The sequence below is a fragment of the Desmodus rotundus genome, chromosome 11 (genome assembly GCF_022682495.2).
Source record: "Desmodus rotundus isolate HL8 chromosome 11, HLdesRot8A.1, whole genome shotgun sequence".
Classification (NCBI taxonomy): domain Eukaryota; kingdom Metazoa; phylum Chordata; class Mammalia; order Chiroptera; family Phyllostomidae; genus Desmodus; species Desmodus rotundus.
In genome coordinates this window covers 12,797,648-12,815,563 of record NC_071397.1, presented here as the reverse complement: position 1 = coordinate 12,815,563, position 17,916 = coordinate 12,797,648, and the positions used below count along the sequence as shown (strand labels likewise).

General features: G+C 44.3%; 1 protein-coding gene across 1 annotated transcript; it reads right to left on the bottom strand.

Annotated features, from left to right (window-relative positions):
• Positions 1 to 391: 391 nt before the first annotated feature.
• Positions 392 to 16,046, bottom strand: TDRD6 (tudor domain containing 6). Its single transcript, XM_024558064.2, has 5 exons — positions 10,046 to 16,046; positions 6,707 to 6,825; positions 5,266 to 5,355; positions 1,421 to 1,604; positions 392 to 525 (listed from the first exon to the last, which is right to left on the bottom strand). Exons 1-5 carry the CDS (start codon positions 16,044 to 16,046, stop codon positions 392 to 394), a joined length of 6,528 nt encoding a protein of 2,175 aa, XP_024413832.2.
• Positions 16,047 to 17,916: the final 1,870 nt, after the last annotated feature.

The window sequence follows — 17,916 nt, the reverse complement described above, 5'->3', positions numbered from 1 at the left end:
TGTCTTAATGTTTTAAGGTACAAAATCACTCACTCTGAGAAATTTGGTTTCTCCTATCCTAGCCATTCAGTTTAGCAAGTTTAAAAAAGAGATCAATCGCCTCGGCATGAAACTGAAAGCTTTCTATAATCTTACTCTAAAGCGTCTTCTCTTTTTCTCCCAGTAATTCACAACTACATCTCCTACGCATACAGCCAAACGTAACTTGTCATAATCTCAGGAACAAGCCATATACTTGTCTTCCTCAGTTACATTTAGTGCAAAACTGTCTCCTTTCTGTTTATTGAAATTATGCCCAGCTTTCAAGGTTCTCAGTTCTACTGCCACTAGGCTTCAGAGCCTGATGCCGTTTCCCACGCAGACACCCCTTCCCCACTCACACGTGCGCACCTCACCTTGGAAATGGGTGGCCGTTCCAACTGTACTGCTGTCCATTCGGTGGCACATCGTCAAAGTCCTTTGCTGGTGGCACGTGCTGCTGCAGAGAGGGGGACGCGGCTGCCAACAGGATCCACTGAGTTACGGCTAAAAACCCCAACACCTAGCAGAGTGTACACTGGGTGTCCTTCAGGGGACAGAAGGGGACATTTACTGAACGCCTACTCTTTCCCAGGTACTTCACATAAATTAGGTATAATCTTAAAAACACCGCAAGAAGGGATTTATTATCCCCATTTCACAGAAGAGGAGTAGCAAGGATCAAAGGTACATAACCTGCCTAGAGCACTATATGGTTAGCAATATACAACTAAGGTATGTTTCTCAAAACTGGGATCTGTGCTTTACACGCCACCACCGGTAAAAACCCGTGGTTTGAAAAGTGTGGACTTTGAAGCTTGGTGGGTCCAGTTTGATCAAGCCTCTAGCTCTGTCACCTTAGGCGAGTTACTGAACTTCTCTAAAAAAGTTTTACTTTTCCTCACCTGTAAATGTGGAAAATATTAATATGCACTTTAAAATTGAGGATTAAGTTTAAAAAATGCATTTAAAGTATCAGCAGAGGGACTAAATGTAGAACTAACATTTAATATTGTCATGTTCTCCCCAACTGGAGCATTGTGGTTCTGTTACCACTGATATTCCAAAATTCTATTCCACTTTTAATGAAGCGAGACCACTGCACCTTTAAGGATAAACTTTATTCAAATATTGTGTCATATTAGAATACTTCCAAACTCAAACAGACTATCAGTCAAAACATTTCACTAGACAGAAAGGACAAAGCTTTGGAAACAAAATTTCTGAAAGGAGTTACAAAACCATCATCCTAAGTAGCATTCTATAATAACTTTGTGATAAACCTATGCTTTTCTATTTTAATTTAAACACTATATTCAACACAAACCAAAACACATTTTTTTTGGAAATGTGACTTAGCACACTAATTGGCTAGCAAAATAAAGATCCCCAATCTCTATACGTTCAGCAATATGGCTATAAATACACTGCATGGTCAGCTCGAGATCTACTTTGTCGTCAACACACATCAGATTCTTCAAAAAGTGAGAACTTCCTGTGATCCACGCTCTCAGTTTGTTCAACACTCTGTTGGTCCAGATGCCAGGGATCCGCCACGGAGTCTGCATCACCTCCAGCCCCCTTTTCTGAATGAAGAGAGAAACGTCAGGTTGAAAAAGATTAAAAAAACCCAACACGATCATTTACCAAACAAACTTAATGTCCTCCAAAAATGAGGAAAGGGGGCAGGTGAGTATTCTAATTACTACAGAGAATTATTACTACAAAAATGTTTTCTATTTTTTTAGTATTTTGGCTCTCACAGCACCTATTATCAATGTTTCTCTAAATATCACACAGCTGCGTATTTTCTATTTTGCTTGAATGATGTTAACAAGGCTGAGAGGCAGTTAGGCTACTGTTCTCTTTGAGTAGTGGGTGTTTTTCACATGAAGCCACCAAGAGCTAATTTCATTCTCCATTTGCTCAATTCTAAGAACCAGTGTGCTGCTTATGAACATATCATGCAACAAGCAGGAACTTCCAAAGAACGGAACTGTATCATGTATATAAAATTAAAATCCTGCAAGGAATTCCAAGAGATCGTTTAACATACATAGATGATCTGAACATATAAGCTAATTCACACTGAGAAAATCCTTTAACATATGAATTTGTCAGATTCACAATCTAACTTTCCATATTAATTCAATCAACAAACACATTCCCTATGATATTTCAAGAAATCTTCTTCTTGGTTATTTAGCCTGCTTCTTTAACACTTTCAGCTGAAGTGTTGGTTTTTTTACTACTAATGTCCATGGAAATTAATAAACCATTTTTGTCTGAGGACTCCTGGTAATGGTATATTTAAGATCTGGCGATCTGTTTTACAACCAAAAGTCACCTTTAATGGTGGTATCACTCAACAACGTGAAGGAAAGATCTTTCTCCGCTGTTTGGACTACGGCCTAACAAAACGGACCTTTGGGTGACAACCTGGTCTTCACTGCAGGCACAAAATAATTAAAATCAGGCAGGTGATCGTAGGCAAACCAGAAAAATGGCAAACAACAAAAAGCGATCCTTTAAACTGTATGACAGTCGGATTTGATAGTGAAGAATCACCTCGAGGACATTTTCTACTCTTCAGCTACTCAGGCCTCTGGACCAGCTCCCCTGGAGCACTCATCACAGAGCGTACAGGACCCTTCTCCAAGTTTTAGCTCCCAAGTTCCCAGACTCTGGTGCTCGGGGCATTGTTCAAAGGCTGCCGTGCAAACACATTATCCATGGTGAGACTCACAGAGATGCTTTATTAAAGACAATGAAGAGGAATAGTTCCCCTAGATTCTTTTCAACACCTAATGGCATCACGTGTAAGCATAATGTCTGTATAGAAACGAATTCATGAGATATCTCCTTATAGTAAACTAAATTAGCTCAGATGAAAAAAATTCTAAAAAACATAAACAGAATCCCAGATCATAGTGACTTATCACAAAAAAAAAAACAGTCCTCTATAATTTAGTGCCTCACAATATTCACTTTACAAGGAAAAGCACCAGCTCAATTGTAGAAAAGCATCTGTATCTAAGAGTTTCTTCCAATTTGAGGGAAGGGTCACTTACATCTCATTAAGAACCAAATAAAAAGTAAAGCCTTATTCACACTAGTTTCTATATTTGCTAATAGGCTTAAAGCCAGAGGTAGTTTTGTTGATATTATTTTATGAACTCTTTAAATTTTCTTAAATGATTCTCTTCTATTTGGCAGGAATGGGGTAGTTTATCCAAATGGAATCCTATTTATCTATGTATCTGTCTGTGGATTCTTGAAAATCAATAAATGGAAAAGATCAGAATGTAAAAGAAAGTTTTAGTAAATACTAATGCAATATAAGTGAAACGGGTTATTATTTTTGGCAAGTAAACAAAAAAATGGAATTAACATAATGATGTTCTCATTGACCTCAAATGACCTAAATGTCCAACAAAAGAGAAATGGTTTAATAAATTAGTGACCATTAATGTCATGTCATGTTATACAGTTACGGCCTTTGAGTTTCAGCCAAGATTGAGACTAAAAAATTCTGCAATGAGCACAAAGAGCAACAACCTGTGGCTTCTGAAAAGTGAACAGGGACAGGTACAGTGAGGACTGAAGTCAGAACCTGAATAACACCATGTAATGGGTCAGTTTCACAGTTCTTTTCTTTCCTTTTATCCTTCCTTGTCCTACTTTTTTCTTTCTTTTTTTCTTACTTTTGACCTGAGGCTGGACTAAATCAGAGCTGTCTGGCTGAATGGACAGCAAAACTCTGAGAGAAATGCCCTACTTCTAGCCAGCGGATTGGAAAAAGAGGCCCCCCTGGTCACTGTCGGGGGTGAGGAAGACGGTGGGGGGGCGAGTGGGGGGGGGAAATCCCTTCACTCTTTCTCCGTTTTCTCTTCTGGCCTGGTGCTGAGAGCAGCTCCCGTCCCTGCAGAGCAGGCACCTAAAACTGAGCTGAGCCTCTGGCCCTGAAACTGGGAACAGGACCCTCTGTTATCTGAAGAGTGTGGGGAGGGGATTGTTTTTCCTCTCCTCTCCCTGCTTCATTCCAAGACAGGCTCCATCACGCAGGGCCGCATGGCAGCTCCGAGGGAAAACCGTGCCAGGAACATGCTTTCCAGCCAGAGGACTAGGAAAAAGACTGATCTCTAAGAGCTGGGTAGAAGAGGACCCCTGGAGTCTGAAAGTGTAGAGGAAAATCTAGGGCAGGAAAGGAATTAGAAAATTTGAACCCCTGGTACTACTTTACATGAACTGAAATAAGTCCCAAGGTCACCGCGGAACAGAACAGAACCAAGTAAGCACAGCAAAGTCTTTAACGCCCGAACGGCTAGAGAAACCACTGTGCAAGTCCCAGACTAACCCTAGTGTCCTGGGCAGACCCGGACATCTCAGCGAAGACTTTGTAAACTAACCGGACACCGGGACCACCAATCACCGAAGGAGAGGCAGAGCGTGTGGTATGAACTTAACTGGGTTGATCACCTGCCAAAACAGAAACTTCAAGCTTTTCTAAAAGATTTTAACAGGAGCCAAAGTCTCATAACGTAATATTCAAAACACTTAGGATATAATACCAAATTACTCAACATACAAAGAACCATCCAGGAAAAGCTAACCATTTCTCAAGACAACCAGGAGATGCAAACCCTGAGACGACCAGACGTGGGAACTACTGGACAGAGATTCTGAAGCAAGAAGTTCATCAAACTCCAAACAAGATAAACTCAAATGCCTAGCCATATTATAATGGCATGGGAAATTTCTCAGCTTCTAATCTTAAGTAAAGAACAAAATATAAAACTGTATGTGGACTGAAATCAACTATGTTCAAAATATGTAAATGATATAGCCCATAGAATCAGAAAAACTGTAAAAGAAAATCACATTGATCAATCTGTTTAGCTTTGGATGGATATGTTACAGGTAATTAATACTTTCTCCTCTTTAACTTGGCCGTTTTCCCAGATTTCCTGCTTCAAACACATCTTAGGAAGGTCATGGACAGCAAACAATTTTCACTGTTTCAGTCCCCAAAGTCAGGGAGTAAAACATTAACGACAAGCTGGCCCAAAGGGACGTGTGGCATGTGGTTGGGCCACACTGACTCGGTCATTGCTGTTTTCACTGTTATTACAACATTAGCATTTTTTTCTTTCCATTATTCCTAAACACAAGTCTTTGGAAATAGTCTGTCATCTTTCGAAAGGAAGGACAACGCTCTCGTTCATTACCATTTACATAACTCCGAACTTCAGACGGGCTCCTACCCAGTTTGGGTGTGCTATTCCAGATGTTCTTGGGGCTCACTGTCTCCTCAACACCGTCTGACAGGTTCAAAACCTACCAAAGGAAAAAGAACATTTTAATTGGTAGTTTAGAAAAAGTGTAAATGATTTTTGTACCCTAGCAATCCTTTTAACAATGAAATGCTTTAAAAAGCAAGGAAAATGATTTTATTAAATTTCAATATTCTGTTGCAACTCAATGGTACTGCGGTTCAGAAGAACGTATATTGAGCAGTCCTGGAGATCAAACATGGATAAAATTTGGATCTCAGCAAGTTCAAAATTTGGTGGAGAAACAGACCTCTAAGCAGATAATTACAATACAATGTAGGAAGTATAGACTTCTGCAGCAGGAGGTATAGAAATATGAAGTGGATTTAAAGCTGTTTTGGTAGGGGGAGGGGGAAAGAGATGGAGCAATTTAGAAAAAAATGCAACTGAATGCTTCCTGGGAGAGGCAATGGCTGCAGTAAATCTTTTATTTTTTTTACTTTTATTTTTATTGTTAACACTAATACAGATGTCCTCATCTACCCCACTCCAGCCCCTTTGTCCACCTCCAAGTGCCAATTAACCAGTTTGGGAAGGGGACAGAATACAGACAGACAGAACTGTATTACTAAATGTCACAGAGGAGCCTCGCAGAATAGTATGTCTAAGAGAAATCAAGCAGTGGGAGTTCACCTGGCATAAGGTACCAAACACAGAGCAGTAAGACCGAAGGCTGGAGAGGTACATTGCAACTTCACCCTGGAGGACCAGGCCATGTTGATGAGCGTTTCTATTCTAGACTGTGGCTCTCAAATTTTAATGGCATAAGAATGCACACAGTCCTGGTCCTACACTCTGAAGTCCTGAATCAGCCAGCCAGGACCCAGCCCAGAAATCTGCGAGTAACACACGCCGTGGTTCCGACACAAGTGGTTTTCAGATCACTGGAGAAACACAATCAACTGCAAGTCCCCAAGAACTTTTACACTGATGTAGTATAGATGATGTAGTCAGGTTGGCATTGGACAAGCTTCACACTGGCAGTGTGAAGAATCAATTGAAGGAAGACGAGAAGTAAGCCAAGTAGAAGGTTATTAGAGTAATCTGGCTACGAAATGAGGGACTTAACCAAGGCAGTGGCAGGATACGTAAAAAGTTTTTACTAACAGATAAGAAGCGGAGAGTGTAGAACTTGGACACTGATTAGGTGTCAGGGGTAAGAGAGATGAAGGAGCCTAAGCTAATTTCTTGCTAGGATGTTTATCTTTGAACTTTTAAAATGATTTTCGCACTGCATCCAAATATGAGGGGGGATGAACAGGTAAACCTCTGTTCAACTGCATTTTCTCATTTGATAAAACTTCCTTAATGGTCTGCAAGAACATTTTGAGATAAAGTATTTCAACTTTACTCACCTTTGTGCCCTCTTCGGCTATTTCCAAAACCTCACATTCAGACCACGTGCGTCTTGACCACACAACACATCTGGATCCCACAGTAAATCCTTTCAGGGTGCAGGTGTTCTCCGGTTGAGCTGCCGGATCGAACAGAGTAGGACTCAATGCACACCCCTTAACTCCTTAATGCTGGACGTGCACAAGCAAAGCGTCTTCCCAACCAGCCTTTGCTGTCCCTATATAACCAGCATTGTGTATGCCGCGACATGGCGTAAGTCTGTCATCTTTCCTGATTCTATTTTAGAGTCTTCCAGGGCCCCTGCCCGTGTAATTCCTTACCACTTTCAACAAACAAAACAAAACAAACCACAACGTGTGGTAGTTTTAAAGGATATGAGTCTGATTCTAACATGAAAAGTTACTACTCAGTGCTGGGTATTATTGTCACACACGGTGTGGTCTACGGTTGTTACAATAACCATTTCTATAGCAAAGCAGCATATCGCAAATGAACAGACAATCTTATCACAAAGCTGTTGTTTTTGATTATAAAATGTAATAGTGAGGACTAAGGATCTCGTGTAATTTTTGAACAAATGATCATATATCCACAGGATGACATACTATGGAATTAAAATATTTTGAAAGTATATTAAGAGATCGAAATGCAGCATTGGACACTGTAGATAGAATGATCTCTAGTTTTTTTAGCTCTATGTAAATCAATATACACAGGGGAGAAAGACGACAGATAAGAAGTACACTATGGCATTAACCATGGCTATTTCTTGGTGGTGCAATTATGGTGATTCTCCTTAGTCTATTGTTTTCTCTATTTTGTACAATGGCTCAAATTTAATACTATAAAAATTATTAAAAAGTCTTACATTGATTATAAAAAATTAAAAGTTAGCCATCTTGTCTAACTTTTAAATCTTATTAAACAGCTAAGAAAGTAACAGTAATAATAATTTACAGAAGAGTTAGTGAAAATAAATATTCATCAATATTTTACTCCTGAATGTTAACTTTTTAATTAATATTTGACTTGGCTCCCTACGTCAAATTTTTGTTTAAGGAATTCTAAATGAATGGCAAGGCATATGCATGAAACAAAACAGTTAAATTTGAAAACTCTGCTAAAATGATCCCTATCATCAATTCATGCCTACAGAAGTGCTTGGCAAAGAAATGCTATGTTTTTCTTTTAAACTTACCATAAAAAATAACCTCTTTATTTGAAATATGTTTTGTTTACATTTTAATACGATTACTTTTTGGAGACCCATTTTATGCATTCTGTTTTTAAACACAAAGTAATTCAAACCTCTGGCCAAGATGGAAGTGTAGGTAGATATACTTTGCCTCCTTGCACAACCAAAAGAAGGACAACAAAAACTTTAAAATAAAAAACAACAAGAACGGCCAGGAAATTGAACTGTATGGAAATCCGACAGCCAAGGAGTTAAAGAAGAAACATTCATCCAGACCTGTAGGAGGGGTGGAGACGGGCAGTGGGTGGAGAGGACATACAGCAAGGTGGCGGCTGGAGGTCCCACGTTTCTGTGTGGATAAACCGGGAGCAACAACTGGGGAGCGAGACAGACCGCACATCCCAGGGTTCCAGCATGGGAAGAGTAAGCCTCAAAACTTCTGACTCTAAAAACCTGTGGGGATTATGGCAGTGGAAGAAACACCCAGCCTCACAGGAGAGTTTGTTGGAGAGATCCACAGGGTCCTAGAATGTACACAAACCCACCCACCAAGGAATCAGCAACAAAACAGCCCAATATGCTTGTGGATAGTGGAAGGAGTGACAGAAAGTGGGGTGAGAGCCAAGCAAGCTGCACTGTTCCCTCTCTGACTCTTCCCCCACATATAACACCACAACACAGTGCCCTGGATTGCCCCACCCTGGTGAACACCTAAGGCTCCTCCCCTTACAACGTAGTAGGTGCAGCAAGACAAAGAAATATGGCCCAAATCAGAGAACAGATCAAAACACAAGGAAAAAAAAAACCACTAAGTGACAAAGAGATAGCCAACCTATCAAATACAGAGTTCGAAACACTGGTAATCAGGATGCTCACAGAAATGGTTGAGGATGGTCTCAAAATAGAGGAATAAGTAAAGGCAATGCAAAGTGAAATAAAGAAAAATGTACAGGGAACCAACAGTGAAGGGAAGGAAACTGGGACTCCAATCAATGATTTGGAACAAAAGGAAGAAATAAACATTCGACTAGAACAGAATCAAAAAACAGGAATTCAGAAAAATGAGGAGAGGCTTAGGAACCTCTGGGACAACTTTAAACGTTCCAACATCCCAAACATAAGGGTGCCAGAAGGAAAAGAGGAAGACCAAGAAATTGAAAACTTATTTGAAAAAATAAAGGAGAACTTCTGCAATCTGGCAAAGGAAATAGACTTCCAGGAAGTCCAGGAAGCTCAGAGAGTCCCAAAGAAGTTGAACCCAAAGAGGAACCTACCAAGGCACATCATAATTACATCAGCCAAGATTAAAGATAAGGAGAGAATCTTAAAAGCAGCAAGACAAAAGGACACAGTTGCCTACAAAGGAGTTCCCATAAGACTATTAGCTGATTTATCAAAAGAGACCTTACAGGCAAGAAGGGGCTGGCAAGAAGTATTCCAAGTCATGAAAGGCAAGGACCTATATCCAAGATTACTCTATCCAGCAAAGCTTTCATTTTGAATGGAAGGGCAGATAAAGTGCTTTCCAGATAAGGTCAAGTTAAAGGAGGTCATCATCACCAAGGCCTTATTATATGAAGTGTTAAAGGGTCTTATCTAAGAAAAAGAAGAGGATCAATAATATGAACAGTGAAATGACAACAAACTCACAACTATCAACAACTGAACATAAAAACAAAACTAAACTAAAACAAACTAATCAAACAACTAGAACAGGAACAGAATCACAGAAATGGCAGGGGGAGTGAGGGAAAAGGTACAAGGAATAAGTAGCATAAATATAGGGAAAATAGACAGGGGGAGGTTTAGAATAGTATAGGAAATGTACAAGCCAAAGAAGTTGTATGTATGATCCATGGACGTGAACTAAGGGGGTGGGGGAATGTGGGTGGGAGGGGGTGTGCAGGGCAGAGGGGAATAAGTGGGGGGGGGAATGGGACAACTGTAACAGCATAATCAATAAAATATATTTTAAAAAGTGAAAAAAAATACCCTCCAACTCAGATTCTATTTTCAGGTTTTAATCACCCCCTATTAATTTAACAATTCAAATAAGTATAATTTTTTCTTCAAGGCAAGTAAGTAATTTTGAAAGACACTAAGTTAAACTTAAATGAGAGTGAACAAAAAAATATTCACATACCTGAGACATGGTCTGGTAAAACACTGGGTTTCTCCCCATCTCTAGATTCTTCTTCAGAGAACAAAGGCATCAATGAGGAAATGGCATCTCTGTTTTTATATTCTGAAAATCGTTTACATGTATTCATTTCGATCTGCTTTTTGGGATCACAAGTCTTTCCAGGTAGATGCACTGGCAACCTATGCTGGTCATCGAAACATTCCACACACCCTGACATTCTCGTGTCCTCAGCATCTATGGATTCCAGACCCAGCTGGGCTGCAGGTAATTCTAGCTCTGGCTCTTTCTCGGCCTCACAGAGGAGGGGCAGCTGCACTGTGAATGGCTCCAGGGTGACTTCAGTGTCACAGCCCTGGGGGAGGGGTGAGACTGGAGGCACCAGGCCTGACTCTTCTTCTTCTTCATCCCCGACTGGAGAATGCTGTAACTCCATGGATTCTAGCTCCACGAATTCTTTTGATTCATCATCAGGGGAAAGCGGCACCTCAAGTGCATTCAGTTCCAATGTCTCCTTTGTGTCCCTGGCACGCAGTAGTAGCGTGTTCAATCCTGGAATCAGGTATGTATTCTCAAACTTGGCTCGGTCGACCAAATGGCACCCTACTTTACCTTCCGGTACCTCAGTGCCAATTTTATGTTTGCGTGGGCTTTCGAACGCTTCAAAAATGTTGTCGGTTTCAGGGTCACAGAATTTATTTGGTTTGGTTTCCATCATGTTTAAGTCCTTTCCAATTCTTTCCAAGAGCTCATCTGTCTGTGGTTCCACATACAGTGTTTTCTCTTGTCCAGCTTTACTAATCAGTTTCTTAAGTCCAACATCAGGGCTGGGGGATCCCAGAGCCCCCTTTATCCCAGGCCCATTTTTCTTATAGGGCAGATTGCTGTTCCTAATGCCAGTCCTAGAATATTTTTTCATTTTCTCATTAATACTTTCTCCTTTGCTTTTTAAGTCAACAATTGCTAACGGGATATCGCAAACATCCTTTTTGATTTCTAATACTGTTAACTCCAACACATCCTCTGTTACTATCTCATAAAAGTAGTCGTTTCCCTCTGGAGGGCACACACCCTCTGAAACGTTAAATCCTGAGAGACAACACGGAAAGGCTTGCATAGGAACCAGCAGAAGTTCAGGAGGGATGGTCCGGAGCGCTTTGGGGTCCACGGACACTACAGTGTTTCCGAAGTCCACGAGCCTGACGGATACGCAATAATCCTCACACACATCGGTGATCAGTGCCCTGTAGTAATGCCCATCTTCTCTGTGTCTCACTACGCAAGGATCTCCAACGTGAAGACACTGGGTACAACTCCTCCAGTCTGTTACCTGTTCTCCCGCAGTTTGTACTTCTGCTTCCAAATGCTGCAGTTTCTCAGTATCAGCAAACTGACACCAAAAATATTCAGGTCCGTCGACCACAGTGGCATACGCTCTTATCACTTTCATCTTTGGATTGTACCAGTTAAGAAATACTGAAGTGTCCGTGTGTGCTTTGTTGGCAGACCTTGAAAAGGCGCCATGAAATATTTGGGGAGAAGGTCCTATTTCAGGTCGTTCGCGGAAAGCGTATCTGCTCATCATATCTTCTGCTATGATCCCATGCTCGTCAGCAAGAATAACTTCCCATCTGTCTTGAAATTTAACAAATTCACATCTTATTTGAGCCTCCTCTGTCCTTTGGGAAAAGTAACGCATCATTTCTCTGCAGTTCAAAGTCTCAGGACTCCAAAGTCCCCCTAGGGAGCAGTGGATGCCCAATCTTGGTAACAGTGCATTAATGAGGTCAAGTTTACCTGTCTTGTTAGCATGAATCACAGAGTCATTGCCATAATCTATAAACTGTACAGAGAGAAGGTTATTGGGTTGTTGTTCCTTAACCACAGCACGATACCATAGATTGTCTTCTGGAAAAATGGCACACACTATATCTCCTCTTTGCAAAGGCGGACCTGCATAACATTCGGGCCTTGTACTAACATCATTTAGTCTCTCCGAAAGATGGTTAAGCTCTGCTTCGTCTTCTGTTAGTTGGACATAAAAGTCGGAAACGTCATTTACATGAGACACATACACAGTTGTTTCAAAGCCAGGCATTATAGTCTTCTGAGGGAACTCAGAAAGTTTTAGAGGCAAATCTTTGTTGTATGAGTCTCTTGTTTTTCTCTCTGAAGGAGTGGATTCTAGTTTTGTGACTTCCAAAAGTGGCGCCTCAGCAAAACTTCCTTCCTTCTTTTCTGTTGTTAATGAAGACACATCGCTGTTTTTATAATCTGCAGAGTCCTCATGTTGAGTGACTAAGTTTGTCTTTGTTGAACTTTGTGAAAACTTGAGTTCCTTACATGCTGAGCTGATCTTAGGTTTGTGTGGTTCTGCCAAGATCTCCGTATTGTAGAATTTGTCTTCTACTGATTCGCTTAAACGCTCCCTAGCTGACAACTTCGTATTGTCCTTTCTTACATCACGAGTTTTTGTTGTAGACAGTACTTCACTTTCATCCTGTTTTCTTTTCCCACCTTTGTAACCAAGTAGCGCTAACTTCTCATTAACATTATCATTAATTTGAATACTGTCATCATATAGTTCTACAATCAGTGTTCCATCTGGATCTTTTGCTGCGACCACAGCCTTCAATGGCTTATCTAAAGTAATCTCCTGAAACCACATTGTAACTTCTTCTGGTGCATGATCAGGAATATCAGATAATGAACATTTAACAGCTTGCATGGGCAAAAACAAGACATCATCACATGTATCACCAGGTATTAAAAGCAGATCATCATTTGGTACCACATAAATGTTCCCAAAATCAACAAAAAAGACTCTATTGGGGCACTTTTCTATCATTATCCCCCTATACCAATTCCTATCGGTATACTTGGCAAGGCACAAGGCTCCAGGGACCAAGGGGGACTTTTTTACATTCAGCAAAGTTTTACTCAATTGTATAATAGAACTGGACAGCTGTTCTAAAATATGTGCATTTCTCCCCAACTGGCAATAAAATGTCCAAGGGTCATCAACGTGTGTTATATACACTGATTCTTCGCTTCCAATTTTCACATCATGCGTCGAATAGTAGTAAGAACGCAGCTGAAGAGGGAACCCCAGTGGACTCGGAAGTTCTATGGGTCTTGCGAGTCCCTTTTCCACCAAGATACGGCTTGCGCTCTGAAAGGGTGTCAGCAAATCCACGGTATAGAACAGCTCCTCATCGCCTGTTGAAGCGACAGCGAATATGGTGCACTTTAACTCTAGGTTGTCCTCCCACGCAGCACCTACAAATTCACTGAAAACTTTTACTGCCTTTTTACCCCAGGCAAAAGGATTTTGACTGGTTGGTTGAATTAAATTATAAAGACTGCACCTAAAAGCCTGAGCCTTAACTTCGAGAAACTCTTCAGTAATTGAACAAATATTCTTCACAGACACTGTATCCTTGTCTCCATAGTCTACAAATACTACTTGGACACGCTCTGAGGACTGTGTTTCCCTGATCAGAGCTCTGGACCACTTCCCATTTACCGTTCGCTTTGCCAAACAGGCGGGAGTGGTTCCCTGGTAAGGAGTGGGGGTATTCTTGCAATAGTCCTGAATATCACACATGAGAGTTTTAAGTCCTTGCATGTTCCTGGTCAGCTGGCACCAGAAATGGCCAGGGGTTTCAACATAAGACACTCTGACTTCTACTGTACTTCCCACTGTTATCTCTGCTTTACAAGAAGAGCCTGGTTTAATTTCCAAGAAAGTCTGTATAAGAGGAGCATAAACAGACACTCTCTGCTCCTTTTCCTGCACAACTTGTCCAGTTGAAACATTTGTAACAACTCCTGTGTCAGTCAAGGCTTCTGAATCAGATGTAGTTTTATCTCTCTTGGCTTTCTGTTCTACTTCTTCCTTCCCGGCAGAAGATACTTTGTTAGCCTCAGCACTAACATGCCCTGGGAGGTAGGCACATCCAGGAATATTTTCCTTTGTTTCGAATTCCTGATACTTGGCATATCCAGCCTGAGCAATCACCTTACTAATGTTTTCTTCCCCTATTCTTGATTCATCAAGAATCTCCACAACGTATTGGTTATCCCGCTTATCAAGGACATGGATAACTAATTCTTTGTGGAGCACAGTCTTTTTAAAAAAGGAAATTGCCTCCTGGCTCCAAGTTTCTGCCAAAGGCGAAATATCAGCCAGCGTGCACCCCAGAGCCAACCCGGGGAGCCGTGTAAACTGAGGAAGCAGCATCTGCACGTCACGCCAGTCTACGTTTCCTGAATTGCCGCGGTCGACTAGGAATACATCCGCACTCTGGTCATCTAATCTGGTGATCATCGCCCGGTAATAACCATTTTCTTTCCATTTGACACAGCAGAGGCCATCGGGCTTTGGTTTCAAAGCCACACCGTCCAGCTTACCGGCCGAGGAGTAGAAACTGCACATTTTCCTCGTCAGCTTGCTGAAGGTGCCACTGTGTTTCCTCAACCCAATCCAAAACTCGGAGGGATTTTTAACAAACTCTACCCGGGCGTCGTAGAAAGCATTCGTTTTTAAACTGATGCGTCTTAAGGCTGGGAGCGAAGGCTCTTCACCCACGTCTTCAGCAGGGGACTGACAGTGAAGGGCTGTTTCCGGTTCCTCCCCCTCCTCCTCCTTTTCCCCTGTCCCCTGGCTCTGCAGGAACTGGTCAGCTAAACAACAGGACTGTACGCCGAATACACAGTTAAGATTGAGCCCATCTTCTCCATACAGGGTGACGTAATACACATGCTCGAAGGAACAGTAAAATTCAATCTTCGCACTCACTACTTGGCCCAGTATCAGGGCCTTCAGGTCGCCCACCTGTGACCGAGACCAGCCTCTGCCGCCGTCCCAGAGCCCATACAAAGCACAGGGGTAGGTCACCACGGGCATTCGAAAATATTCAGGCAGCAAGTAGCGCAGGCTGCTGCAACTCACTAGCTCCTTCCTGCCAAAGTCTACGTGAAGCACCTGGGCACAGCGCTGGGGCCGGAAAGTCTCGAGCAAGAGCGCCCTGTACCAATGCCCATCCAAACCACAGGACGCACACGGGGAGCCCGGCTTGTCTGGGCTCTCCTCCCCGCCTTCCCCAGTGACACTGGTGCAGTTCTCATCCTCCGTCCCCGTGGAGCCCCGGTATACGTGGGCCATGCTCTCAGAGAGGCGGTGGATCTCCTGCGAGAAGCTCCGGAGCTGACAGTGAATGCGGTGGGGATGGCACACCTGAGTCACCGTCACAGGCTCCGTCACGCCCAGCTGCAGCTGCGGATAGAAGTAATCCAGGCCGGGCTGCTCTGGCTTGGGCAGGACTCGCTGCAAGACCACGTCCCCCGAGCCCAGGCCAGCGGAGGCCGCTGGGAGGTAACGTTTGAGTAGCGAGCGGAAGAGGCTGTGGGGTACCTGCCGGGCCAGGCCAAGTTCTTGCATCCTCTGGAAGAGAGAGGGCACCTCTAGGAAGACCAGGCGGTGAGGGAGAAGCACGTCTAGGACCCGCCCCTGCAACTCCTGGCCCTGCAAGTTGCTAAGGAAGTCCAAGGCGCTGGCCGACCAGAGTTGGGACTCGCCCCCGCCGCCACCCGCGGGCACCAGACCCGCCAGCACGCAGCCCAGCACCTCCGAAGGCAGGTGGAAGAACTCGCTGCGGCCGGGCACCAGCGAGCCCGCGTCGGCCGTGAGGGTGCGGCCCTCGTCCAGCAGGAAGACGCGGCTCTCCGGGCCCTGCCGGCTGAGAACGCGGCCGCGGTGCCACAGCAGCCCCACCTGCACCAGGCACAGCTCGCCGGGCAGAGCCGCTGTGCCGCCCAACCCCCCCAGGCCGCGCGTGGCTGCCGCTTTCTGGATCTCCTGGCTCAAGCGCAGGTACTCGTCCCGCCGCTCGCCCACCAGCCCCCAGAGCTGCACGGGGACGATCTCAGAATGCACGTCCACGAAGGACACCCGCAGGACCAACGAGGACCCCGGCGTCGGCAGCCCGGGCGTGGAGCCCATCTCGGCGGCCAGGCTCCCACGGCGACGCGACGGCTGCTCGCACCCGGCGGCTCGCCCTAGCGCCCAACCGTCCGCGGCCGCAGCTGCGGTTGCGCGGCCGCGCGGGCGGTGACAGCGCGCGGCGCCCCCGCTCCCGCCCGGGTCCCGGCGGAGGGGGGGTGGCCACCTAGAGAGAGGGCCGGGGCGGCGGGAGCCGGTCTGCGGCTCCGAGGGCCGCGGGGGCGGACGGGAGGCGGCAGGATGCGGACCCAACGCGCCAGTCCCGGGAGCGCCTTCCGCTGGGGTGGACGCCGCGTGGCGCCCGGCCGAGGGCTCGGGGAGGTCCGGGCGGTGGCTCTCCAGCTAATGCGGAGGAGGAGCCTCGTGAGCCCAGCTTGCCGCCGCCCGTGGGGAAAGGGGCCGCAGGGGGGACGCGCCAGCCGCACGTGCCGTGCGTGGGCGTCGGGGGCTGCGCTCCGGGGCCCGCAGGGGCTCCAGGCGGAGGGAGCCGATGCGCTCGGGCCCCACAGCGTTTGCTGTGACCTCGACCAAGTTGCTGGCTGTCTCTTTTACAAGACTTCATGGAGACTTAAATGCTTCTTTCCCCACGATTCCCCGGTGGGAGTTTCTTAGCTGTTTCGTTTGCCTAACTGTGGCATCCTAAATTTTCAGGCATTTTTTCTTCATTTACCCCCACAGCTAGGACAGAACTTGGATTCGTAAAAGGAGGTCAAGAAGAATGGAAGAAGCACGACTTCAAATTCGTGCTGTAGCTACTGCGGCAGAGGGCCTTTGGGCTGGACTCTGGTTCTGTGGCCCAGACCTAAATCTTAAGGAAGGGATCCCTTGGACGACTCCGTTTGTCAGGGAGGAGGAGTGCAACGAGGAAGTGCAGGCACTGTGTCTACTCCCAGATACCTGTCTGCAAGAGATCTCTGTTCATTTGCAAAGTTGGACACATTCATTGGAGTGTCTCTTAGTCTCACACTTTTCCATTTCATTCCTTCACACTGTGAAGTATCCTCAGATACGATATAGATAAAATTAAAGCAGTGCTTAATATTAGCCCTAGATCAACCCTGTATTTCTCAGTGTCTTCAGTCTATCCAGGTTAGAGGCTACCGTGTGCCTTCTAAGCCTCCTGGGCTTGCTTTGCACTTTTGCAATTTGTCATCCTACCAGTTTAAAAGCTCCTTCTGAAGAGAACTATTTCTTGCATTCCTGGAGTCTAGCCTGGGGCTGAGGCCAGGACTACTGCCAGAATGAATGAATGAATGTGATTTCTCTGAAAAGCTAGACTTTCACCTACACACTCACCCTTCAAAATTCAATTCTGTGTTCAAATTTACTATAATTAATGTCTCAGTCATCATGTAAGAAAAACATTTGATTTAAAGACATCTAGTGGATCTAGCTGAAATATCTCTTCCTCGTGACTCTACTATCCTCTCGCTTTACACACCGCTATTACTTTACCCACCGTGTCTTGCAATTGTTTACTATTTCTCCTTTCCACCAGAGTGTTACCTTCTTGAAAGCAGGAACTCCTCTCGTTTATTTTTATATTCTCAGTGCCTAGCACAATGCTGGGCTTTCCGTCAGCACACAATAAATACTTAACAAAGGAATAAGTAGATAGTCTGGCACTATGGCCGTTATTGTGGAGGGAAGGAGTGTATTATAGAATGGCCTTCCTCTCATTTGGGATTGTTTGATTATCACAGGGAGTAATGGAGGTTTCAGTGAATCCTCTTTTTCAATTTAAGCAGAATGACTGAACTCTTGCAGAGACCACAGGGTTGTAGATACAGTAAGTGACTTACGTTTTCTACTTGCCCCAACTCCTTCCATGGCTCAAGGCCTTTAATCCTGGACGTCAAGGTGCGTCACA